Genomic DNA, 27161 nt, shown 5'->3' with positions numbered 1-27161 from the left:
GGATTCCATTTAGGGAATTATCACATCTGATAATGTTCTCTTTAGCAAATCTGGCAGACTATTACAGGTCTCATGTAAGGGCTCCTGGAGAAAATTCTCCCTCTTTTTTTCCACCCCCCCCCCCCTCTTTTTTTTCAACATGCCCTATAAGAACCAACTATTTTCAGTACTGACTGGTCAGAAGCTCTGAAGACAAACCTAAAGGAGTTGCTGTATTGCAACACTGCCACCTTTACAACGCCACCTTCATCTTCCAATGGATGGACTGACTCAGAAGAAAACGGGTTTATTGTTTCTCATGATAGAAAATCATGATCTGTTGCATGCCAGCCTATTGGCTTTCCTTAAATGCCTCCATTTATTTTGCTTTCACTCCCCCATCAAAGCACAGCTGCTGAAGCACCAGTAAGCAGTAAAATCCTCACCTGACTATTGGAGTCACCAAATGCTGTGCACAGATGTGGTACCAGTTTGCTGAGGACTAATGGTTGTGCACCATAACTGAAAAAAACAAACAACAGTTAACATGTTTGTTGGGGGTTTTATAACAGAAAACCAGGAAATACTTTATGCAGAAGTGAACTTTTAGCTTAGTATCAGTAAAATACAAATTTACAGCAAACTGTATCTCTCCCTTACCAGTCTTTTGTCTATGTTTAAGGAAGAAAAAAATTACTACTACCTTTAGTCCTTCCTTCAGAAAGCTCACAATTAAGTTGATTGCTCCTATTTATTAGTTTAACTGAATCAGACTTCCTAAATGGTTAGTGTCAGAGACAAATGGCATTCAAAAGAAGGACAGAACCGTTAGGTCTCCATAGAAACCAAAAGCTTACATGTTTAAGGTAGCAATGAGGCACAAACACACTCCTTCTCGGGATCGGTAGTTCTTGTGTTTAAAACCAACAGCAAGGCGTTCCCAGATGTACTACGAAGACAGAAGTCATTGTCTTTGATTACCAGGAGCACAGCACGACGTAATTCTATCCATATTTTATAACTACATTTGTGATAGTTACAAAAGTCCCCCGCAAGACTGGTCCACTGGGAAAATAAAGGCACTTCTGCGATGAAATTAAGTTATAAAATGCACAGAATAGAACACAGCCTATTCCTATGCCAAAATCAATTTCTCAAAAACACTCTACAGAAAAACTGAGTATTTTTATTATTTGAGAAGCAGCTCTTAAATATACACAGTCAACACATACAAAATGAACACTAACATGACAAACTACTGACTCAAGCAGAAGTTGCTTTTTTTTTTGCTTCATGTTGTTCCTCTGTCAAAATTTCCTCTCATCCATTTTAGCTTGTCCTTATCCATACTCCTGCTATCCACTTCTCCCCTACTTTTAATTTTTTTCTTCATTATTTATTTCTTCCCCATTTATTCCAATTCCTTTGCTTCCATTTCTGTCCTGCTTTCCTGTTTCCTTTTGTGCCAGTGCTGCTTGCTGTAGTACAGTTCCCTGGCTCACTAAACCCTCAGTTTCCCTCCCGCACACTCATTTTTCTCTGCCCGCCTTTAGTCTTCCCCTCCTCAGTTCTTCTCTTTTACCTTTCCATTTCCTTGCCGTCCTCTAGCTGAACATTAGGGCGTAGGAAGCGTAACCAGGAAGCTCAGGGAGCATGGGGATTCTCCGGAGTATTGCGGAGCAGATGCAGAGCCTCCAGCTGGAACTCCCCCAGCTGCAGCGCTGCCATTACAGCCTTGCCAGCACCCGCGGGGAGCGTTGCCTAGCGATGGCTGCACACTGGCAATAGCACACTCTGCAGCCTGGCACCACCCCCGAAGTGCTGCAATTGCAACGTGCAGCGGCTCCAGACCAAACTGCTCAGGGCGTCAGACACGAATTATCACAGCTGTGCTCACCTCTCCAAACAAACCCTTCACCGACAGTTACTGATCGACAGAACAGCATCGGAACAGGGACGGCTGCTGCCCCTTCATTAATGATGATGCAGCGCTTGAAAGCAGACGTAGCGTTTTCCAATTAGAGCCTTGCTTATTTTCTCCCACCTGGGGTTTCTTGTTTATTTGTTTTATATTTAATTACATTTAAACAAGCCTTAGACAAGCAGGATACGTCTTGCCAAATCTGCATCTTTTAACAACAAAGAACAGGGTTTTATGGAAGAAAACATTCCCATGAACCCACTGTCCTGGACAGACATGGGGGAAAAGGAAATCTCCTTGCTAGGTGTAAAAGCAAAACAACATAGAACAAAAACAAGCCCAACAAACAACAAACCAAACCAACCAACCCTAAAACTGAACAGATAGAGAGGGAACTGTAGACTACTGAAACAAGCAAAGCAGACTTAACAGGAATGTACTCTTCCCCTAAATCAACCTCACTTAAAGAACTAAATTCCTCTAGAAAGAGGAAGTCAGATGTCTGCTTAGAAAGTTCAACTCTCGGGACTCACTAGCAACATTGTCCCTTTGTCCCACTCAAGCGTTCATACCACACCTATGCTCTTATTTTCAGGCTTCCCTGCCCATCACCAGCTGTATCTCATTCTTGCTCATAAAGAAAAATCCCACAAAACAAATTAAATAATATCCAACAACACACTACAACACCCAAAATGAGTTGATTGGAAAGGAACTTACAGGACTTCTCTCAAAAAAAAAATTACATCTACTCATCTCTTCCAAAGGGATGTTTCCCTGCAGCCAAGGGAGTGTAAAAATCTGTACTTTAGTGTTGAAGGCACAAGACACACTTCTGTGGTTGTAGTCCCTGCTGGGAGGATGACTGATGCTTTCAATGACACACAAGCTGTCCTCGAGCAGCCAGATGAAGTCAGGTTTCTCCAGCCCTAGGGGAGCTGCAGAAGATCCAGACCTCTTAGTGTGTTCCTCTGACCTCATGAACCTTTGTTGTCTCTGATTTGGCAAGTAACCTTCAAAGGGGATGGAGGCTTTCAATCGCCTCAGTGTACAGCCTAACAACTCTTCAGGAACTGGAGGATGGAGTAGTAAGGTAGTAGTCTTTCAAGGGGAGGGCCTAGCAGGAATTACCACATTCTTTATTGGCAATTGTTCAAATTAAGGTGTCACCAAGATGTGCACTTACCCAAATGCTACCATAGAGGTAGGTGCACATTTGGGTCTGCATGACAGGCACTTGACAGCATCCTGGGACCAGGAATATGTCACTCAGGAACTATTTGCAGTAAGGCATGAAAAAGTGCTGCAGTTTCTCTTTGCCAATGGATACAATCAAACCAGATCTCCCAGAAAGGTAAAGGCATGTCTTTGTGGATGACACTAACAGACTCTGATGCCTGAACCCCAGTCAGATCCGTGATCAAATCATGTAAGAAAATGCCTCATGTTGGAAGGAAGATAAATATGTTTCTATAGTTGCCCAACGCGTTACCTGTGTTTCCCATCTGGCAAAAACAAGCAACTGAGAGTATTTTTTTCACTGCAGATTATTATTCCCTGCACACAAACATTCAAACCTCTATCTATGAATAAACAGAAGTCATGAATTAGCATGCAAAATAACCTAATTTTCATTCACAAAACCCCCCAAGACGTTCTCTAGTAACTTCTTCCCTTAAAAACTCAGAAACCGTTTTTCTGCAGAACTCAAAGAATAAGTTCCTATTGACAACCAGAGCTCCAAGTAGCATCTTAACTCAAACAGTATCATCCCGTTGAACAACCCAACAGTTTTCAGACTCTCACACAGCAGAAATTTCAGGTTCAGGACTTGGAAGCCACTTGGCTTAACTCTAACCAAAGATGACAACTCAGTTTGACCAAAGTTCACACGCCATGTTTGTCACACATCTAGAGGCCAAATTTTTTAAGTCAGAAAGCACCATTCAAAATGCAGGAGCTCGATGAATAAACTTATTTAATCCCATTATGCAAACTGAAACCCATGACATGAAAACACCTCCCCAGAATTTAGCTAGGATACACAGAAACTGCAGCTTTTCACTGTGCCAGATTTTTATCTTTAGCTGAAGAATGCATCACTGTCAACCCATCAGTAGTATCTTTAACATTTACACCATTAACAGACACCATAACACTGTGACACAACATTCCAAGGCAAGCTCATGCATAAGTCATAAGCTCACTGGAGGCCCACATCCAATCTACAGTAAGCAATCATACCATGGGCGGTGCTGCTTTGTCCATCAATTTCACTATAAGATTCTGTGCCTGCTCTCGAACCTGGTCTTTGGCATCTCCCATACGATCTATCAAAGGCAGGAGAACTACAGGAAAGAAAGAAAAACAGATTAAACATCAAATGAAGAATCTCTAACACATAAGGATTTGCTGAAACAGATGTAAAATGCACTTCCTTCAAAAAATAAAAGCTGACTTGACGTTGGCCTCAAAACACTTTAAGGTCTCAAATGTGTTTGAGTATGTTACAAGACTAGCAACAAAAGCACTGCACTGAAATGGAAGAAAATGCTCTCTCTCCACAGGTTAAAAAGAAAGCAAGCTTCCCATCTTAAAAACTGTACAAGTGACTTCATTCAATCCTTGAAGTGTGCCAACAGCTGCTGAATGTCTGGCTTTTCTGAAAAATAATGCTAGGCCTGGGAAAGAATTGAGGCAGAGGAAAACAGAAACAAAACCTACTTTGAAATGAATGGCATTTTGCTGTTGTATTGCAAGACATGGAAAAGTTTTAAATCCTCTTACTCACACAGCACATCATCTGGGAACCCAGCCTTACTTCAGCCAATGCAGTGGTAAAAGGAACAAGTGTCCTCAAATAATAACAGTGTATGGTAGCTGATAGGGGGTCTACAAAAAGGATGGAGACTGTTTGCAAAGGCCTGCAGGGACAGGGTGAGAAGCAAGGGCTTCAAACTAGAGAAGGGTAGATTTAGATTGGATGTTAGGAACAAGTTCTACACCATGAGGGTAGTGGAACATTGGAACAGGTTGCCCAGGGAGGTGGTTGAGGTCCCATCCCCAGAGATATTCAAGGTGTGGCTGGACAAGGCTCTGGGCAATATGATCTAGTTGGGTATGCCCCTGCTGACTGCAGAGGGGTTGGACTGGATGACCTTTGGAGGTCCCTTCCAGACCAGACCATTCTGTGATGATTTCACAGCCTAAAAATCAGAACTCACTCAAAATGAAACAACTTAAAATCACAGAATCAGTCAGGGTTGGAAGGGACCACAAGGATCATCTAGTTCCAACTCCCCTGCCATGGGCAGGGAAACCTCACACTACATCAGGCTGGCCCACGCCTCATCCAGCCTGGTCTTAAACACCTCCAGGGATGGGGCCTCAACCACCTCCCTGGACAACCCATTCCAGGGTTTCACCAGTCTCATCGTGAAGAACTTCCTCCTCACAGCCAGCCTGAATCTCCCCACCTCCAGCTTCATTCCATTCCCCCTAGTCCTATCACTGCCTGCTATCCTGAGAAGTCCCTCCCCAGCCTTCTTGGAGGCCCCCTGCAGATACTGGAAGGCCACAATTAGGTCACCTCGGAGCCTTCTCTTCTCCAGACTGAACAGCCCCAACTCCTTCAGTCTGTCCTCATAGGAGAGGTGCTCCAGCCCTCTGATCATGCTCATGGCCCTTCTCTGGACACCTTCCAGCACGTCCAGATCCCTCCTGTAATAGGGGCTCCAGAACTGGAAGCAGTACTCCAGGTGGGGTCTCAGCAGAGCTGAGTAGAGGGGGAGAATCACCTTCCTTGACCTGCTGGCCACACTTCTCTTGATGCAGCCCAGGATCTGATTGGCTTTCCAGGCTGCAAGTGCACATTGAGAGCACCCCCAAGTCCCTCTCTTCAGGGCTGCTTTCCAGCCAGTCACTGCCCAGCCTGGATTTGTGCCTGGGATTGCCTCGACCCAGATGCAGGACCTTGCACTTGGTCTTGTTGAACCTCATGAGGTTGGCTTGTGCCCACCTCTCCAGCCTGTCCAGGTCCCTCTGGATGGCATCTCTTCCCTCCAGCGTGTCTGCTGCACCACACAGCTTGGTGTCATCAGCAAACTTGCTGAGGGTGCACTCAGTGCCACTGTCCATGGCACCCACAAAGATGTTGAACAAGACTGGTCCCAGGACTGATCCCTGAGGAACTCCACTTGTCACTGGGCTCCACTGGGCCATCAAGCCAGTTCTTTATCCATCTAGTGGTCCACCCATCAAACCCATGTGTCACCAGTTTGGAGACCAGGATGTGGTGCGGGACAGTGTCGAAGGCTTTGCTCAGGTCCAGGTAAACGACATCAGTTGCTCGCCCCTCATCTATTAATGCTGTCACCTGATCATAGAAGGCCACCAGGTTTGTCAGGCAGGATTTGCCCTTGGTGAAGCCATGCTGACTGTACCAAATCACCTCTTCACTATTCTTACTTACTCTTTCTGACTTCTTACTTACCAATTCTTTCTGACTTCTTATCCAGAGAGACATTTGTTATCACATCTAATACACAAATTAGTGTTACCTTACAGAGGGAAGTTATTTGAATGAAGCTTCAGATCAGCCCTACACAACACATCCCTGCTGCACTAGTTCCCATTTCTCTATCTGGGGCCTGCACACATGCTGGGGCTCAGTTTGCCATTACCATGGCATTTATTCCAAGCATCTAAAACTATCACATTTGCCTGGAGTTTTTTTTTTTGAGACTTTGGTTCATATTTCAACAGCAAACAAAATAGTGGCAGTTAAAATCACTTTTACTGCATTTGGTGTTACACCTCTTAACACCTGATGGTACTGCCCCATTGCTGCCTGATTTCTCTCAGCTGCTGACTGCTATGCAATTCATTTTCCTGTTCTACTCACCACAGAAATAACTGTATCACCCTGTGTTCTGAAAGGGAGATGGAAAAAATTTTATCTGTGCTTAATTCTATAGTAACAACCAAACAACACAGCTGCCAGCAAAAGAAAGGGAACAGAGTCAGTAACTTGGGTGGTCTCCTCAGTCCTCTGCTCCTACACTAAAACAAAGTCACTTCTGTACCATGATTAGTAGTGGACATACACACTGCTGAAGTTTGAATTTCCCCTCCTGTTGTAGCTGCATACTTTCTAATTGTCCTCACCTCAGTATTTACTTTTTTTGGCTCTGGATACTCCACTAGAATCTTTCACTACCATTATCAAAGTTTTAGAGTTTTTCATCTGTCTTCCTTTTCTCCTCTGAACAAACTAAAACAGCTACTTCAGTTTTACAGTTTGAAGAGAAAGGTTTGGGTTTTGTTGGGCTTGGTTGTTTTGTTGGTGTGGGGTGTTGGGGTTGGGTTTTCTGGTTTGGCTTTTTTTAAAGGAGGTGTTTGTTTCCTTAAGATGGCTTGAGTTTGTTGTGCATGAGGATTTTTTTTCCATTTTGTAAACACAAGAATCATCCAGAACTCAAGAAGGGATTTTTGGAAGTACACAGCTGGCCCATGTCATAAATTTCCTATCAGTCATATACTTACTGATTACATTTTTCTTCCTAAAAGTACTTTCATGATTCTTTTCAGCACTTCTAAACACACCTTTTACCCATACCACATGTTGCTAGTGAGGTCTGCTATGCTGAGCTGACTCTTGGGCAGCTGAAGGCAACCCCAGATTTGTAGGAAGGAAAACAAACCCCAGGCACTGAGAAGCTGTTTCAGCAGAGGGGAGCACAGCCAGGGCCAGTTCTGCAGGGACACGGCTCCTTTGTGACTAATTAGCAGCCACAGTCAGTTGACAGAGCTGCAGATACCAGGGCTCCACTCAAACCACTAAGGCAAGCACAGAGAACAGCTCCCAGAAGCGGCTCAGAGATGAGGTCACTGAGTTAAACCAAGCGATAATGCAGCCTGCAGAGCTCTCTGTGCAGCCACAGAACACACCAGCCTTTGTCACTCGCTGAGCTCCAGCACTGACAGCCTACTGTGGGAGCTGGTCAAGGGTCCAAATGGCTGCAAGCTGGACTTTTCCCCTTGAATCTCAAGTTTTGTAAGACTCCACTATAAGGCATGATACATACGATATGATTGAGGTTGGGAGCAGGTCCAGAGAAGGGCAGGGAATCTGGTGAAGAAGGGTCTGCGGAACAGGGCTTATAAAGGGTGGCTGAGGCAACCGGGATTGTTTAGTCTGGAGAGAAAGAAGCTCTCTACAACCACATGAATGGAGGTTATGGCAAGGTGAGTGTCAGTCTGTCCTCCTTGGTAACAATCACAGAACCAAGGAATTGTTGAGGTCCTGAAGGCTGGTGAGGGGCTTGGAGGGTGTGCTGCAGTTGTTTAGTTTGGAGAAGACTAAGGGAAAAATCTTATTTCTCTCTACCTGAAAGGAGGTTGTAGTTGAGACTGGTGTGGGTCTCTTCACTCAAGCAACCAGTGACAGGATGAGAGGGGAGGTATAGCTTGGACACTAGGACACTTGGACACTCTCTTTACTGAGAGAGTGGTGAGGCATTCAGAACAGGCTGCCCAGGGAGACGGTGGAGTCACCATCCCTGGAGGTGGTCAGATTATTGGGTTATGGTTGGGCTCAATGATCTTAAAGGTATGTTCCAGCCTTGGTGATTCTATCGTTTTAAGAGGGCAAAACAACATCCCCTCCTTCAGAAATGAAGCCACGAGTATTAGTAGAGACTTTTCCCACAAACTATCAGGCACATTGCTCATAATTCTAATACTCTTTCAGATCTAATATTTTAATAATTAATGCCATCACCCAGGAAGAGAGACTATGACAGGGTAATTACATACTCTCACATAATCTCTTTTAATCACAGAACAAGCAGCAGTTTTAAGTGCTCAAAGATGTAACACACAAACACTCCTTAGTCTGAGTTACTTTTTCCAGAACAGAGCCACCTAGATTTATGAGCTAACACAGACCCTGATATGTATTGCTTGCAAAGTATTCTCAAGCATCTTCACTGGCAATACCAAAGAAAGAGATTCTGAATTTGTATGTCTAAATTCCCAACTGCAGGGAGCATGCACTGTGCTTAATCACCAAAGGACAACACCTTGGAGGAAAGTTACTGCAACATGAGATTGTTGCCTAGGAAACTGAATTAAGTCTCTTATCAGCCATTATATTTCAATACAAAGATCACCAACATGCTCTTCAGAATAGTGGAAAGCATCTGTCCTGAAACTATTGTACTGATTCTGTCCAAATCTCATTTATGGCATATGTAGGCTGTCAAGACTGAAATAACAATGAAGTATTTATGGTCTTATTTCTTTGCAAAGAGCCTGTAATGCTTATGGGGACTAATACTCAGTCAGTTATTTTACTCTGTCCTTAAATCTATCCCCATCTTAAGGAAACAGGAAATTAAACAGAGGGAAGGAAAAGAATAATGTAAAAAACCCCACAACACTTTTTCTCTAACTGGGTAATACACTGTTACATTGCCATCATTTATGAAGTTCTGAATCACACATGAAAACACCTCTGGTCACTAAACCAGAGCATTCTTTATTAAGATAAAAATGCATTTCAGGTTCCAGGTAATTTATGACAAAACACAGCTATAGAAGTGAAACTTGGCCTGGAAAAAACAGCATTTATTCATTACTCCAGTAAAGCACTGGAACAGGCTGCCCAGGGAAGCAGTGGAGTGACCATCCCTGAAGGGACATCAAAAGCATGGAGATGTAGTGCTGAGGGACATGGTTTAGTGGTTGACTTGGCAGTGCTGCGTTAACAATTGGAGCTGATGATCTTAAGACTGTTTTCTAACCTAAGTGATTCCATTTTCTTCTGGCATCCGCAAAGAGCTCACTTTAGTTAGGGGTAATACACAGTCAGCACTGAAGAGACAATATAGCTTTTATAAAAAGCAGAGGTACCTCCCAAAGTTGTAAGAGTTCTCTGCAGAACAGCTGCCTAAGAGGCAACTCAGCTTACTGAGTGCAGCTGAGTTTTTGAATAGTTCAAGAGGAAGTCTCACAGAAAAGGAGACAACATGAAGTCATGAAGGAAGAGACCCCACCCTGAAGAGTGGACCCCCAATACACTGTCACTGCACCAGAAACAGGTTGTTATGGTGGACAGCCTCATGAATATATTAAGTCAATTTTCAGAAGCAGTGATGTAACAAAGAAATAGATTATCAGTAATTATGAAAGTAATAGATGGCATAATACAACCAAAACAGAATTATCCTACTATAAACACAGGCTGCATCTGTGCTGTTACAGCTTCCTCAGCTCAAAAGCCCTAAACAGAAAGGCATTGTAAGGGGAAACAAGAACAATAAAACCCATGGAACCATGTGTATGCCAGAAACAATGAAACTGGGACTCCTGCCCAGGCTAGGGAGGGAGAAAGGGTAGCAGAGGAGCATCCCAGAAGAGATCTGTAACATGAAGACTGGCAGTCAAGAAGGTTAGAAATGATGGCTCACCTCTTCAATACCAGACCGAGCAAGCATCCTGGTATCTGGAAGCCAGTACAAAAGGAGTTTTGCATAATTAAGCCTTGCTACAGAACACTGAGGCCAGAAGTCTGTGTGGGTTCAAAACCTAACCAGATAAGCTGTGGGGAAAAGAGAATGACAGAGGAGACACTGAGGACACCATCTGCCTCATCTGGCCCTGAACTGCCAGCTTGCTGACAGCCAAGGGGTCATACCGAAGGGGTTATCACCGCCTGTCTGTCCTGGCCTTGCTTTCTTATCAGCTCTCTACATAGGGACCACTCTCATATTATGTTAGAAGCCAAACCTGCCGAGTCAACGCAACATGATTTGGGAAACTGCTGGTTCCTTACACTTCGTTGAAGAAAGCTGTTCTCTTGCTCACTAGTGTGCTTTTAATTACTCTCATAAGCCCTGGACTACCCACACTCCCAGACATGTACAATAAAGTCCTTGTAATACTGCTTCACCAAAAACACTGAAACTGATCCAACCCTTGTTTCCAGATGCAGAGAGACAGCTACCAACTGAAGAGGTCTCATACTATAAATCACTCTTTTTTAAAAGTCACCTAAAATTAAGAAGTTTTTTGCCTCTACTGAGGCTGACATTTTGGTGTCTGTTAAACTTGCACAGAAGCTGACCCTGCACAGCAGTGACCTGCAGATCCAGCATAATGCTCTCTACAGGTCTTGATTCTGGAGAGACACAGAAGACCAATTTCAGCTGAAGGCACTGCAGCTTTTCTGAGAGGTAGTTCTGGAATATATACCTTCAGGTGTCTACTGATGTTGAACTACTCAGTGCTAGTACTCTCTTTTTTCCCCCGTATAAATATTACTGACTACTGAAAACTGAAAACTTTGATTTTCTCATAAGCATAAACCACTGAAATATTGTGACCAAAAAAACCCAAAGGCTCACAGTGATGGGACGACAGACAATCGCCTGAAATTCAACAAAATAATTTCAATTGGACATTGGGAGCAAGCTGTTTACTGTGAGGGTGATGGAACACTGGAACAGGTTGCCCAGGGAAGTAGTTGAGGCCTCATCCCTGGAGATATTTAAGGTCAGGCCTGAGAAGGCTTTAAGCAACCTGATCTAGTGGAGGATATCCCTGCTGGACTAGATAACATTTGAAGGTCCCTTCCAACCCAACCCATTCTATGACTCTATGATTCTATTCTCAAACAGTTCACACTTGAAAAACAAACAAAACAAAACCAAAACCACCAACAACAAAAAAAGTCAGAACAACTTAAAAAAAGCTTTAAGCTGCTGTAATTTTAAGTTCTCTGCACACTAGAACGTGAATCAGAACAGTGTAAAACTCTTGAAACCTAACCACTGTTTGTAGTGACATGGAGAGGCTATTAAGACATCACTATTTTGCATAGCACAATATACCTCTAGTTCCCTTACACTGCTCCAATACAAAACTAACCAGCCAAAGAAAAACAGATTTACATTCTGTAGCACTCTTCTGCAGTGGTTCTACAGCATCCTGAAACATGCTTCCAAGGAGTTCTGAAACTTGCCATAAACCATATTTCATATTTGTAAACTCTCCAAGTCTGATGATTTCTTCAATACAAAAGATGACATGTGAAGAAGAGGAAGCCCAGCATTTTGTCAGACCATTTAAGATAGCTGAGGATGTGGGAGCAAGAAGCAAACTATGGCACATAATTTTTGGAAAGCCAGAAACTCCTGTTAAAAATAGCCAGTGATGTAACCCCACTGCTAATGCCCTGCTATCACCAGCAGCAGCAAAATTAGTTGAGCAGTAGAGGTTGCTTGTACCTCCCAGAAAACTGTTTCACATGCAGGCACATGCAGATCCACTTGTCTCAAATTCATTTGAGTAAACATTTCACACAAGAATAACAGTGCTTTCTTTTAATCTCATCAAAAGTTTAGACTACCAAAAGCTACACAGTCCAGTTATCTGACAGGAGGTGGACCATACAGTTCTCAGACCACAGGCTTCAGCTGACATAAGGCTCTAATTAAAGTCATCTGCAAATACAACTTCCCATCTTTGACACGAGTTAAAAGGTAACATGTTCCAATGTAGTTTTTAGATGACAGCCTTTGGAAGTGGTCAGGCATGCACACAGCAGGGGAGTGGAAAGCAACTAAACAGCATGAAACTAATTGCAGACAAGATATTCCTGGAACCCTTACACCATCTAGAAATCAGCGACTTCATGACAAAGTTAACATAAAATTATTTAAATTCCAACAACAGCAATAAGATGCCTCACTAATGTATTACAATTAGCTCAGAAAGCTTTCAACATGATCCACTTCAGCTGCTGGAAGGGAGAAGTATCTTTTTCTTTTTGGTCTTATGAGAAAGAAAACTGTATTTCACTTACCAGTTCCTATATAGGATTTAAAGCGTCCTGACAGTCTGTCGACCAAGGCACCTAAAACATCTAATCCCAGTAATGCTACCTGTTGAAACAAAAGCATTAGATGTACAAAATGGATCACTACAGAGTTCTTTAGAATCTATTTCAAAGACATTAAGTGTGCAGAAATACTCTATCTTAACCTAAAGATAAATTGAAGTTCCACTTGGAGAGCTGAGGATGCCTTGAAAACTTCCATTGAGTCAAAGTTATCAGAATGCTTGGAAGGGATTAAGTCTATTTACACATACCAGAGCACTTCAGATTTTTCAGTACTTCTCTTAAAGAAATGAAATAAACTTTAGAAATCCAATGTTCTAATGTTTCTAACTACAAATGATTCTAATTAATAATTGAGAGTATTAAGGGGCTGGAATAAGCTCCTGTCTGGATCATGTGTTTTTTTCTCCCCTCCTGATCATATGTTAGGACTGCAGCTCTGTCCCTCAATTTCTTTAAAAGATGACTCTAGAGCTCTAAGTCAGTATTTCAAATTTCCTTTGAAACAGGTACTTGTGTAAGGCTTTAGGCCTTACCTCCTCTGCCAAGTTTCAAAGCTACTGAAAGAAACAGAAGATAATTCCTTAATAACAACAACAAATGTGCAGTTACCAGTCACAGAAACAGCAAACAACTTGAAATGCCAAACTAGCTAAGCCCCCAGCATAAGCACTAACACAGACTGGGGGGGAAATAACACAAATAAAACCCAAACCAAAAAGACCACACACCAAGAAACCACCCAACCATGGTTCAAGCTATTTCCCAGATGCTAAGAGCTTATTTCAATCTGCCTACTTGGCTGATCCACTAAGGTTATTACATCGTTTTCCAAACACCCAAAAGAAAACAACTTAGAGAAGTTAATATGGTCCTCCTCAGCAGTTCAGACCACAGCATTTGTCCACCTGCTCATGAAGCCAGACAAGTTCTATTTCTCTTTGCTGGCTCTTGTTAAAAACAAAACCAAAGCAACAATAACAAAAATAATCAGGACAAAAAAGGAAGCTCAAAACACTACTGGGATTGTGAGGCAGCTCCATTAACCGAAACTAGATGAGAGGACACTATCTGCTAATAAAGAAACAAAATCATGATCAGAAATGATCTAACTGAATTATTTGGACAGGACAGGACAGTTTTCCTACACTTGACTATCCTGCATACTGTTCCAATACTTCTGTCTATTTCCTGTAAGAGTCCTTTTAGGACCTGATGAAGCTTGGGCATTCCTAAGTTTTTCCTTCTCTCCCCCTCTAGTAAGGCAGGCACTGCAAATGTTTCCCCATTAAGACATGAACAGAATTATTGCCCTCTATTAGCTATTTATTTTCATCAAACCTGGAAACACGTTTTCTTGGACAACTCCATTTCCTTCGAATCCCTACCTGTCACAGCTGTCCAGACCAGACAAGAGACAAAAAACCCAGCAGACTGCACAAGGCCCATGTACACAGGATCACATGAGCCCTGCTTCCACTGGAAATGAGATGAGCAAGGTCCCCATAAACTCTACAATGTGAAGCAGCTGCACAGTTTGGCAGATCGTAGTAAATTCAGTATTAGTACAACAGATCTCCTTCTAAACAGGAGGTACAAAGCTCAGTTACAAGTTAGTACAACTTACTTGGAAGCTTAGATCATTTTATTACATACTAAAACAGAACAGCAAATTTCAATGGATGGCCTCATTGGCTTAAATTAATGTATTGCCAACAAATGAGTGCATCTACAGCTGCAGATGAGAACACAGAATATTGTCATTGGTAACTCAGAAAAAGTCAGTTTTTATGGTAAAAATCAAGGCTTCCCAAAAGCCTTTTCTTTTCATATTTTTACCAGATTGTCAGACTACATGAGATTTAAGACAAAATCTCCATCTGAAAGGAGATGCCTGAAATAAGGAATTTGTTTGGGATATACATGGTTTTTCTAAGCTTCTGTTTCCAGACTGTAAGTCCCACCTTAGACTTGTCTTTCTAGTAATGACTTTTAAAATACCCTTCCAATGCCAAATGACAGGACAAGGAACAGAGGGTACAAGCCTGAACACAGGAGGTTCCACCTCAAACACGAGGAGAACACTTCTGTATAATGAGGGTGACAGAGCACTGGCACAGGCTGCCCAGAGAGGTTGTAGAGTCTCCTTCTCTGGAGACATTCAAAACCCACCTGGATGCCTCCCTGTGCAGCCTGCCCCAGGTTGTCATGCTTTGGCAGAGGAGTTGGAATTGATCTCTTGAGATCCCTTCCAACCCCTCACATTCTGTGATAATGAGGTCTAACACACAAACTACAGCCCTTCCTGCTCTGTAATCATAACTTCCAGAGAGCCTCTCTTGGCCAAAATCTTTCTGAAGATTTTTATCTTTCAAAAATCTCTCCTGAAGAGAGATTCTGAACAAGAGCTATCTCAGGGATTTACAAAGTAAAGCACATGACTGCTTTTTAACTGCAGATCTACTCTTTACTCATCCCAAAAAAAGAGTTCCGAGTAAGATGGAGAGCATTTCTTGATGAGCTGCTTCTTGATTCCTTTCTCCAGTGCTTAGCCTCTGGTGTTCAGAGGTGGATTTTGCAGCATTTGTTTTGCCTTTGGTGGTTAGTTTTGATCAGGCAAGAGTGAGGACTGCTTGTTTTTAAAGTCTTACCTGGGTAAAAATGGTGGCCATGCAGAATATCTGAAGCTCCACATACCTACAGCTCAGAGCCTTGATAACTGTCAGCTATTTATTCTACCATAAGTGCTACTGTCAACAATGAATCTGGTCACTTGTATTTCATGTGTGTGGAAGTACTCACTGATATAACACCTACATATTCCAGTTTTGTATCCCTTCCTGTGAATGGGGACCACCCCTGATGATGCAAGCCACATTTATCTTGACTCATCATTCAAGCAGCTGTCAGTGTGGTGTTGACACTTTGCAACTGTCCAACAAAGACTTGCTTAATGAATGCAATAAGGGGTCTGCTTCAATAATTAGTGTGCAAAAGCCTCTACTGTAACTATAAATACTATAAAATTGAATATCCTGATGATAGTTTTGTCTTGTGTCCTTGTTGTATGAAAATGTGTAGTTCATACTGCATGCAATGAAGAGACAAGACTAACCCTGCATTTAAGACATGCAAAAGCAACTCACACTGCTGTGAAATTCTCATCTTTAACAGGTACTGAACAAAAAACTTTAAAGGTAAGAAGTAAAGGAAGAGGTTAGTATAGTTTTTGAAGCAGCAATCCTTTACCTACATCATGATGGTTATTCTTTAGCTCATACGAAGTCCTTTATGGTCTACAACCTTGAAAACATAACAGGTATGAAATGTCACAGTATCTGCAGAGTGAGAAAGTATGATGCGACCACAGCCTGGAGGTAATGGGAAGCTGCTCTAGCTGCAAAATTGGCTCTCATCTCACATTTCAAACCAAGCCAGCAAATGCACACCACTGCAGAGAATAGCAAACAACCAACCTTGTATTGTTTTTGCACATCGGTCATTGTGTCTGCTTGGTTACACAAGGGTCTGAGGTTTCAGCATCTCCTGGTAGCTATCAGCCATGAAGTATTCAAGGAGCCTTTCAGCAGGAGTCCCTAACAATTCATATGGGGTCACAGGAGCAGCACTGATTTGTCCAAAGCAGCATTGGTCTTAACAAACAAAAGTGGGGGTTCCAAGCTCTCAGACAGCGTGGGGACCCAGGTAGCAACACAGGCTCTTCACTGTCAACAGAACAACCTCTCACCACCATTATGGCTCTTTCCTCATCAGCTTCAATGAGGGATGTATGTATTTCTTACAGGATTAAAATCACTGAATGTTTCTTATTCTGCAGTCATTAAGCCTTTTGCCTGCTGCCTCGAAAGAGCCTTTGTATATTGAGCCTGAGTCATCAGCTCACTATTGTTTGATGCATTCAAATAACAATTGTTAAGACTTGCAGTGGAAATTTCAGCATACTGGAACTGAAGTTGGTTAGCTGGTGAGGTACTTTTCAACAACCTAGTGTTCAGGAACATTCTTGACTTCCTGGATCACAAAAGAATCTAACTAAGAAATACTTACCTGTTACAGCATCACCAAGGTTAGAAGAGACCTCAAAGAACATCGAGTCCAACCTGTTCTAGAAAGGACCAGCCTCTTTAATGAATTCAAGGTGTTCCAACCAAAATGTAATTATGGATTGACCACTGATTAAGAGCCTATTCCTCACTCTGCAGTGTGTTCCTTGACCATCTCTCCTTCCACTGTGAGCATCTTCCAGGCACCTGACCAACCTGATCTCCTATGCCCAGGTGATTGCCTGGTGGATGTGGGGAGGGCAGTGGATGTAGTCTTCAGCAAGGTCTTTAACACTGTCCCCCACAGCAAACTCCTGGCCAGGCTGTCAGTCCCTGGCTTGGACAGCAGCACTCTGTGCTGGGTTAGGAACTGGCTGGAGGGCCAAGCCCAGGGAGTGGTGGTGAACGCTGCCACATCCAGCTAGCAGCCAGGCACTAGTGCTGTCCCCCAGGGATCAGTGCTGGGCCCCATCCTGTTCAATATCTTCATTAATGATCTGGATGAGGGCATTGAGTCCATCATCAGTAAGTTTGCAGATGACACCAAGCTGGGGGCAGGAGTTGATCTGTTAGAGGGTAGGAGAGCTCTGCAGAGGGACCTTGCCAGGCTGGACAGATGGGCAGAGTCCAATGGGATGGCATTCAACAAGTCCAAGTGCCAGGTTCTACACATTGGTCACAGCAACCCCAGGCAGTGCTACAGGCTGGGGTCAGAGTGGCTGGAGAGAAGCCAGGCAGAAAGAGACCTGGGGGTGTTGGTTGACAGCAGCTGAACATGAGCCAGCAGGAGCAAGGAGGTCATTCTGCCCTGTGCTCAGCAGTGGTTAGGCCACACCTTGAGTCTTATGTCCAGTTCTGGGCTCCTGAGTTTAGGAAAGATGTTGAGTTGCTGGAAGGCGTCCAGAGAAGGGCAGCAAAGCTGAGGAGGGGTTTGGAGCACAGCCCTGTGAGAAGAGGCTGAGGGAGATGGGGTTGCTTAGCCTGGAGAAGAGGAGGCTCAGGGGAGACCTTCTGGCTCTCTACAACTACCTGAAGGGAGGCTGTAGCCAGCTGGGGGTTGGTCTCTTCTTCCAGGCAACCAGTACCAGAACAAGAAGACACAGTCTCAAGCTGTGCCAGGGGAGGTTTAGGCTGGATGTTAGGAAGAAGTTCTTCACCAAAAGAGAGATTGGCCATTGGGATGTGTTGCCCAGGGAGGTTGTGGAGTCACCATCACTGGAGGTGTTTATGAAGAGACTTGATGGGGTGCTTGGTGCCATGGTTTAGTTGATTAGATGGTGTTGGGTAATAGGTTGGACTCGATGGTCTCGAAGGTCTTTTCCAACCTGGTTAATGCTATTCAAGTACACATATACTGTTCTTTAAACCACACCTGGGTAACCATGCATGCTTACTACTATTCTCAGTATGATTGTGTCATTTCTCATCCCTGTAGGGGACCTCTAGGGCCAGGAAACCATCTCTCGTTACCTAAGTTGCCAAACAGCCTTAATACGAATGTCACTGCATTTGGTCATAGGAGCTTTACAGATTCTGCAGATGCCCATCTGCAAACTAGCCCTGACAACCTAATGGGAGAATTATGGAGGTCATTATCTGGAACACCCAAATAACACAGGTAAGGCACTGGACTTCCTGTCAGCATGGGGACAGCTGTGGTACCAGCTAACAATTGACCAGCAAACACAAAACACCCTGCCAAATAACTACACCCTGCTAGAACAAGCATTGTTCCAGCACTGCAACGCTGGAGCAAGACACATGCAAGAGTATCGGTTGAGTTTCGTTGTGTTTAAGTATTGCCATCCAAGCCCCAAGGTGTACTTTCTCAACACTCAGATAATCTCAAGTACCTCTGAAGTAGCTGAATATGAAACAAAAACATTTCATGATCTTCAAACTGATGCAAGTTCAGACTGAAAGTGCAACCTCCAAATTGTTCTGTACTCTGTGGACAATCCAACAGTGGCTGCTCCAGAATGTGTCACACAGTGGCTCCGGCTTGAGCCATTACAGGAGTACCTAAAGTTTGCTACATATGCCTATCAAATGTTCCTCCCTCGACCACTCCCATACATTTTTCATAGATGTTGTTCCAAAAACACTGACCATAAAACAAACCTACATTACCACAGAACTGTCAGGTTGTAAGGCACATCAAGGATCATCCAGTTCCAACCCCACTGCCATGGGCAGGGACACCTCACACCACATCAGGTTTCCCAGAGCCACATCCAGCCTGGCCTTAAAGACCTCCAGGGATGAGGCTTCCACCACCTCCCAGGGCAACCTGTGATACAGCAACAGCTGACATTTCAAGTCACTTACTTTGAGATTGTCTGGCTTAAAGTTCATGTGCTGCAGTAGAAGTCTGGAGACAGAGCCTCTTCAAAAGCAGGGCTCTGTGGGAAGACAATGACTTGTATGGTATTTCTCTTTGGAGTATGTAATTAAAAAAAGCAGTGAAGTGTTTGGGGGAAGACAAATGAAACAGGCTTGAAAGCATTTCTAAGCATGTTCATGGAGCAAAACAAAGGAATACTTTATTTTAGAACTTAGTACTTCCAAAAAGGATAGTTCTTCTTGTGTCCAAGGTCTCTCATTCCTTTCCCCATTTCCTCTTAAATTATATTAAATATACAGCGACTCCTACTCCAGACTCCTTACTCCTAGTGCTGCTCCACTGCTGCAAGAGACAAGCATTCATGCAGCCAAGTAGGAACCCACATGAGGAAATGAGTCCAAAAAATTAACAAGAGAAAGCATTTTCTGAGCCAGCTCTCCTCCCCCAGCCCCACAAGCACTCCCATCAGAGCAGGGAAGGCACGTCACACCATCCCAACTCAGCAGCCAGGGAGAGAAACTGCTTCCCTCAGCAAGGCTGCTAGGAACGCCTGGTGTGGCTCACGGCCTTCTCTTCTGAAGGATGCCTCTCTCCTCTCTACACTGCACACAGCTTGGAAGGGTCTCTACACATCCAAATCAAATTGCAGGCTAAGGAGTTCTCTCTCACAGGTGTACTGGATTTGGTGTATTTCCATCTCTTGTCACATCAGCCAGACCAGCTTGGTGCAATGCTGGAAAATTAATTCAAAGTCCACAGCAGGTAACTGCCTCAAGTGCAACACTGAGAACACTTGGCCACAGGAGAAGCTGAGCTGCTGTTTACACAGGGACCACAAGCTGGATCACACAAACTGAAGCTTCAGAACAGTTGAGAACTGTCAATTCCAACTGAAGAAGAGACCCAAGAAGTTGAAACTATATATTCCACATTCCTAATTAAAGGCTGGACAAAATTAGTTTTAATTAAACTCAAAATAATTAAAACTTCTTGCAAGTTTCCCAACCCTTCTGGAGTTCTGTTTGATTTGGCTAACATTCTACAGTTATTTCACATTCTGTGAACAGAACATAAATAATACATGAAAAAATAGCAATTATTGGTCAAGGGGGAAAAAAAAAATCAAATAATTGAGCTTGAAAACTAAAACTGGATTCATATATGGACAGGTTGAGTCATGTTTTCATTACACATAAAGGAAAGTAGCTCTCACATAGCCAAGATGAAATGACTTGAAGTAGTAATAATGAAATTCAGTGAAGACATTTAAATTACCTCTATTTGCTAACAGAGACCAAGAAAACACCAAAACTCAAGAGAAACTGGAAAATAATGGTTGAGGTGGGTGGTTTTTAATTCCACTCTTCTGTGCTGCAAGTTAGCCCTACAACTCACTACAGCACTTGCTTTGTGTAGCATATGCTGGCTTGTGGTCAACTTCACATCCAAACTAACCCACACATTCTTCCTAAGCACTGCTACTTAACCAAATGCCCCACACCCTGCATTTGTGCATTCAATTATTCTTACTGAACTGCAGGACTTCATATTTTTTGTTTCTGAACTGCCCTCTTATCAGACTATAGTATCTCCATGTTGTTCAAGTAATTTTAAATCCCAGCTTCCACTTCACACACCACCATGCCACCAAGGAAATTATAACTGCTGCTACCTCTTTGCCAGGGCCTCAGACAGAGATCCTAGCCACTCGTCGCAACTATTTGCAAATTTACTGTTGAAAATCTCCCCTTCCTTTCTGGAAACTGAAAGCTCCTCCTGCTGGCCTTCTGCTGAACTCAAGACAAATCAAAATAAGTACTTGCCAAACCAAGGAAATGCAAAAATGCAACAATAACTTCACTGGTATCTTTCAGTATTTGGTATTGAAACAAACTAAGCTATGAAAAAAATCTCACTCTTCAGCAAGCTTAGAACAAAAGAGAACTCCAGATTTGCCTACCCGTGCTATCTTCAATAGAGGGTAAGAAACTGATCATCATCTTCCCCCTTTACTGTGATCCAGCGAGGTCACACCTGGAACACTGTGTTCAATTTTGGGCTCCCCAATTCACAAGAGACAGGGATCTGTTGGAGAGAGTCCAGAGGGCTACAACGATGACTGGGGGACTTGAACATCTCTCCTGTAAGGAAAGCCTGAGAGTCCTGGGGCTGTTTAGTCTGGAGAGAAGGCTGAGAGGGGATCTGGTCAATGACTATCAATATGTGAGGGGTGGCTGTCAGGATCAAGGTGCCAGGCTCTTTTTGGGTGGTGCCCAGTGATAGGATAAGGAACAATGGATACAAGCTGGAACACAGGAGGGACACTTCTGCATGGTGAGGGTGATGGAGTACCGGAACAGGCTGCCCAGAGAGGTTGCGGAGTCTCCTTGTCTAGAAACTTGCAAACCTGCCTGGATGTGTTCCTGTGCAGGCTGCCCTAGGTGACCCTGCTTTGGCAGGGGATGTTGGACTCCATCTCTAGTGGTCCCTTCTAACCCCCTAACATTCTGTGCTTCTGGGGTTCTTTTTGTGACAATCTGCTGCTCTGACATGAAAAGAGCCGTTATTTTCTGCTGCTGCTCAGGAACAAAACATGCTAAAATATCAACTGTTCAGGTAAGAAATGCAAAGGTAACTCAGTCACAAACATTACTGATGACTTTTCTTGTATAAAATTACATTTGGCAACCATGAGAATGTCAGTCATAGGTTTTTATTACTGCTGATCAGGTGCAGTTTGCATAGAGAAACAAAAGATAGCTTCACTGCTTTAAAAGATACGTTTTCTGAGGGTAGTTACTCAATTTTGGTGGGCTTAAAAAAATACAAAAACAAACCAAAGCTCAACATGCTGACAGTCAAGGGCATACTTGCAAAGCTCTGCTTGAAGAGTAACATTTCTGCTTCCAGCAGAAGTTTGGCAAGTAATCTGCAAATCTGCTTTGAAGTCAGACATAGAAGAGTTTGAGCCACCAGCCTGTACAAAGTTAATCTTGTAATTACTTCAAGTGACTATTGAGTACAAGAGAGACATAAGAGGTGTTAATTAAAACCCATGTAAGCCCAGTAAGGCCACCAAATCACAGAATGTGATCTATCAATAGCAATACTCTCAGAATGGGGAATTAATTCACTGCTTGAAGGTCTCCTGAGAGTCTGAACGCAAACATTAGCACTGTTCCAGTTTTCTGAGACTGCCAAATATTTCACTTTGAGGAGAACAAATATCAGCAGGATAATGCCATCACCCAATTCTTTAGTTGTATCTAACCTACCCTCTCAAAAAAGATATCAGAATTCACTGCCCTTATTTTTTAATCCATTATCTCTTACAGCCTAGAGAAAAGCATCATTTTGGTGAAACATACTACTACTACTAGTACACCCACAAACACACAATCCACACCCTTCTCCCCTCCCCCCCCAGAAAAGCAAGCAACCAAAAAAACCCCAAAAACCAACCAAACAAATCCCAGACAAACCACAAGCAAAAAAAAAAACAAATCAAAAACCAACCAACCAAATAAAAACACCAAAACCCCAAAAAACTAACAAAGAAAAAACATACAAAATACCCCAGAACCCACCACGAACCAAAATCCAAGGCTTTGTAGTGTGGGAGGAGAGGTAAGTCCCAGCCAATATGCAATAAACCAGGATCACGGTACCAGGAGACCAAGTAAACAATTTTCACTGCAGTGATAGACTCAAACTCTAATGAGATGCAAAATAAAAGTTTAAACCATTTACATTTTCTGGGTACTCCCCGGTGTTGCAAAGTTTGCCACAGCCTGTGGAAGCCAATTTATCAATGACTGCATTGTCAATGATACACCATTGAAGTCAGCCTTGAAAGATGACTCATCTCTTTGGTCCTTCCCAGTGTTCTGCAACCAGCTTTCACTACAGCTCTGTACCATTTGCAGAGGACTCAAAACATTCTTCATCTCGTCTTTTTGATTTATCAGTAACTAAAACTGGCAACAGCATTTTCCACTTCAACGAGCCAGATGAACTAAAAAATGTTCCTATCTGATTTCTTAGTTAGGAACTGCCAGACTGGTTATTAAACCACTATAAATTGTTGCAAATTCCAGAAAAGCAAAATCTTAAGAGAGGAGTTAAGTCAACCTCTCTGATAACAGATGTATACTGGTTTACTGAACACCCATTCTTTTTCCTCACTCATTATCAACAAGACCAAGTGCAGGGTCCTGCATCTGGGTCGAGGCAACCCCAGGCACAAATTCAGGCTGAGCAGTGACTGGCTGGAAAGCAGCCCTGAAGAGAGAGACTTGGGGGTGCTGGTAGACAAGAAACCCAACATGAGCTCTCAATGTGCACTTGCAGCCTGGAAAGCCAATCAGATCCTGGGCTGCATCAAGAGAAGTGTGGCCAGCAGGTCAAGGGAGGTGATTCTCCCCCTCTACTCAGCTCTGCTGAGACCCCACCTGGAGTACTGCCTCCAGTTCTGGAGCCCCTATTACAGGAGGGATATGGACGTGCTGGAAGGTGTCCAGAGAAGGGCCATGAGCATGATCAGAGGGCTGAAGCACCTCTCCTATGAGGACAGACTGAGTTGGGGCTGTTCAGTCTGGAGAAGAGAAGGCTCCGAGGTGACCTAATTGTGGCCTGCCAGTATCTGCAGGGGGCCTACAAGAAGGCTGGGGAGGGACTTGTCAGGATAGCAGGCAGTGATAGGACTAGGGGGAATGGAATGAAGCTGGAGGTGGGGAGATTCAGGCTGGCTGTGAGGAGGAAGTTCTTCACCATGAGACTGGTGAAGTCCTGGAATGGGTTGTCCAGGGAGGTGGTCGAGGCCCCGTCCCTGGAGGTGTTTAAGCCCAGGCTGGATGAGGCGCTGGCCAGCCTGATGTAGTGTGAGGTTTCCCTGCCCATGGCAGGGGGGTTGGAACTAGATGATCCTTGTGGTCCCTTCCAACCCTGACTGATTCTATGATCAAGCCTGTCAAACCAAACCACCTATTCCCTATAGATTCCTTCCCTTCTGGTTGTATGAGGCAGAAACTTTCTAGCGTGGAATTGCATAGAAAGTTTTACCTTTAGAGAGAGTTATCACAGAGCTCTGGGATCATGAATCTTCTCTTTCACTATGATCAAGAGAGTGCACTGCATGCAAGGACCGAGTTTTCAGACAAAAGGAATGATTCAGGGTCATTTACATCTATTGTTCCTTCATTATTCACATCAGTCACCTGCACTGGAAATAATGCTCCCCCTCAAATTTCCTGTAGTACTCCTCACTTGTCACTCCAATTTATCTAGCTCAGCAGTTCTCATAAATTGCCAGTCATTATCACTGCTCAGTTAAATAGCCACATCAGCAGGGAGGGATTAATTGCTTTGGGACACTGAAGACCTGCAAGACTTGTAGTAGGACACAAGAAGAGATAAGTAGAACTATCTAAGTGCTCCACATACCCATTCTTCAGCAGAGGAAAGGGGAACCAACAAATGATTACAAGTACAGTGATGAAATTACTTTTCAATACAGTGTTTGTGTGTATAAACAGCTATCAGTAAGTGGAAGCAAAGAACATAAAGCAAATATATTTTAATTATTAAGCAAGCTATTTTAATAACTCTTAGTATTTGTAATACTCTCAGTGTTGTCTTGCATGACTTGTGTCCAGGACTACTACGTATTCCTCGTATGCTCTGCAGTTCTGACAGCCAGGAAGTTCTGTCAGCAGCAGAAATGCCTTGTGTTATGAAAAATGCACCTTGAAAACCAAATTTCAAGTATTAATGCCCAAATTTGCCAATTTGGAAGTCCAGGGAGAAACTTCTACATTGCCCTGAGGAGATAAACAAGTATCTAGTTCTCTGTACCCAAAAAGGTTACTTTTGAAGACCTATTTAGACTTCACAGTAATCGATTACCACCAACAACTACCCTCGAATGAGGAATATAGAGGCAAATAAACTGCACTTGTCCAAGGTATTTCCTCAAGCTAGCTTGAGCTTTGTGCACAAATTCGCCTCCAAAAAAAGAAAAAGCATACACACAAATAGAGTTAAGCCGTATTGTTTCCATACCTCAAACTCAGAAGTGCCTAGTGCCAATACTGGCAAACAGACAGCCGTCTAAGGTGAAAAAGAACCCAAAACGTTTCACAGTGCCCTTATGAGGTACTCCTGCGCCTGCCTCCCGACTGTAAGCAAACAGAATAAAAACTACGCTAAGGCCACCGCACTAAGTTTAAAGGCCCAAAGCGCAAGCCAAGGCTCCGACCAGGCGTGACGGGGAGGTAAAGAAAGCAACGCAGCTGGAGGGAGGATCTCAGCACCGCAGACCCACACCGCCACCCCACGACGGCAGCAAGGACCTGTCCCGGCTGCACACCGGAAAGGAATTCATTTATTAAAAAAAAAAAAAAAAAAAACCACCACACCAACACAACACGATTGCCCTTGATCACAAAGCTACGTTGTCATCGTGTTATCGGCTGGCCAACGCCTGAAACGCGTACACCTACAGCACGAGGTGTGTGCAGGAGCAATCACTGCTTCCCTGTAGCTCTGCCTAAGATTCACCAAAAAAAAAAAAGGGAAAAGAAGCAAACGTGAGTCATCACTGGGCTGCTGTAGGGATACTCTCTAACTTCCCACCCACAGCAAAGTCACCTAAAGACGATATAAACAACTTTAAACTTACAATGGGGAGCCCCCAGAAGCAAATGATGGATTAAATCACATAAAACACAACCGGTATGCTACAGACCTGGTAAAGCCGCACTCCTTACGGCCTACAGACCATAATGGCAATCCCATGAAGCACTACAGCCCAGTGCAGACCATGGCATGGGAAAGGTAGTTAAATAAAGGAAAAAAAGCCCATCACTACCTATCTTGTTTCAGAATAAGAAGCAGAAACCTAGTCTGTTAAATATTTTGGGGGGCGTTCTTTTTGGCATTATGTACAAAAACCTTTAACCAACGATAAAAGCAAAACTAAGAACCCTATTACTGCTTCTTTCAGGACAGCGGGAGAGGAACACGAAAATGTTAACCAAGTCCTCCCCAAATTTCCGAATTCCCCTTTGTGGGTGGGAGGGACACAAACTGGTCTAAACGTAGTTTTATTTCTTCTCGCATCTGATTAAAAAGTAACCCGGCGCTCTGTACCTCCCTACCATGATGAATCATGGTCTTCCTGCACCTCGCCGCCCAGCCTTACCTTAAAATTACTAGAGTTGACCCATGCTGTCAATTCATCGATCACTTTATCAAGGCGTTGCTGGTCCTGCTCCAGATCGGTGGACCTCGCCGGGTCGCCCAGGTATTCCAGCAGTTCCTGGCCGACCTGCATCCTGCGGCCCACGTCCTTCTGCTGCACCTGGTCGCAGAAATAATCCATACCGGCAAGCTCCATCCTCGGCCGCTGCACCAAAGTTTTTTCGGAGAAGCACCGACTGGCTCAGGGTCGGGAGCGCAGCCAGGGCAGGGCGGGGGACGGTGGCGGGAGGGAAACGCCCGGCGAGGCGGCGGTCCCCGGGAGGGCCGCTGCCCTCATGAAGCCTCTCCTAGCCCTCTCCGCTCCGGCCCCGCGCCCGCCGCCTCCATGCGCACACGCTCCGCACGCCTCCGGCCTCCTCCCCGAGTTGAAGCCGCAGGTACGAAGGGGAGACGCGGGCTCACACGCGGAGCTTGGAGACTGCAGCAGGCGGAAGGGTCAAGAGGGAACCGCCGCCTTCTCCTCCAAGGGCTCGGGGTTTTCCAGGCGCCTCCGCGTCGTCCCCGGGGATCCCGGGAGGGCTCCTCGCTGCCGCCCCTGCTCTTCCCCCGCCCAGAAGGAAAACTGAAAGCGAGAACAAGCGTTGAAGCTTGCCCTGAGGGACGGTGGGAGCTCGCTGGCACTTCAGCGGAGTACGCGCAGCCGCGGGCTAAAGGGGGTCCCCGCGGGAACTGCCGTCGCCTCCTCTCGCT

General features: G+C 44.1%; 1 protein-coding gene across 14 annotated transcripts in view; it reads right to left on the bottom strand.

Moving 5' to 3' along the window:
- Positions 1-26916, bottom strand: part of CLASP2 (cytoplasmic linker associated protein 2) — a 138018-nt gene extending 111102 nt beyond the window's left edge. For 6 of the 14 annotated variants that reach the window (XM_054177100.1, XM_054177103.1, XM_054177101.1 and 3 more), the window contains exons 1-5: positions 26413-26915; positions 12768-12846; positions 4145-4248; positions 837-928; positions 426-501 (exon numbers count right to left, since the gene is read on the bottom strand). In XM_054177100.1, coding sequence (XP_054033075.1) covers positions 426-501; positions 837-928; positions 4145-4248; positions 12768-12846; positions 26413-26607 — 546 coding nt within the window. In that variant the 5' untranslated portion in view covers positions 26608-26915. Of the gene's footprint in view, positions 1-425; positions 502-836; positions 929-1561; positions 1582-4144; positions 4249-12767; positions 12847-26412 lie in introns of those variants that run through there. The other 8 variants (XM_054177106.1, XM_054177107.1, XM_054177121.1 and 5 more) reach the window with 3 other exon arrangements.
- Positions 26917-27161: the final 245 nt, after the last annotated feature.

Source organism: Dryobates pubescens, chromosome 38 (genome assembly GCF_014839835.1).
Source record: "Dryobates pubescens isolate bDryPub1 chromosome 38, bDryPub1.pri, whole genome shotgun sequence".
Lineage (NCBI taxonomy): Eukaryota > Metazoa > Chordata > Aves > Piciformes > Picidae > Dryobates > Dryobates pubescens.
Note: the sequence above shows the minus strand (reverse complement) of the source record. Positions and strands in the feature narration are given on the sequence as shown.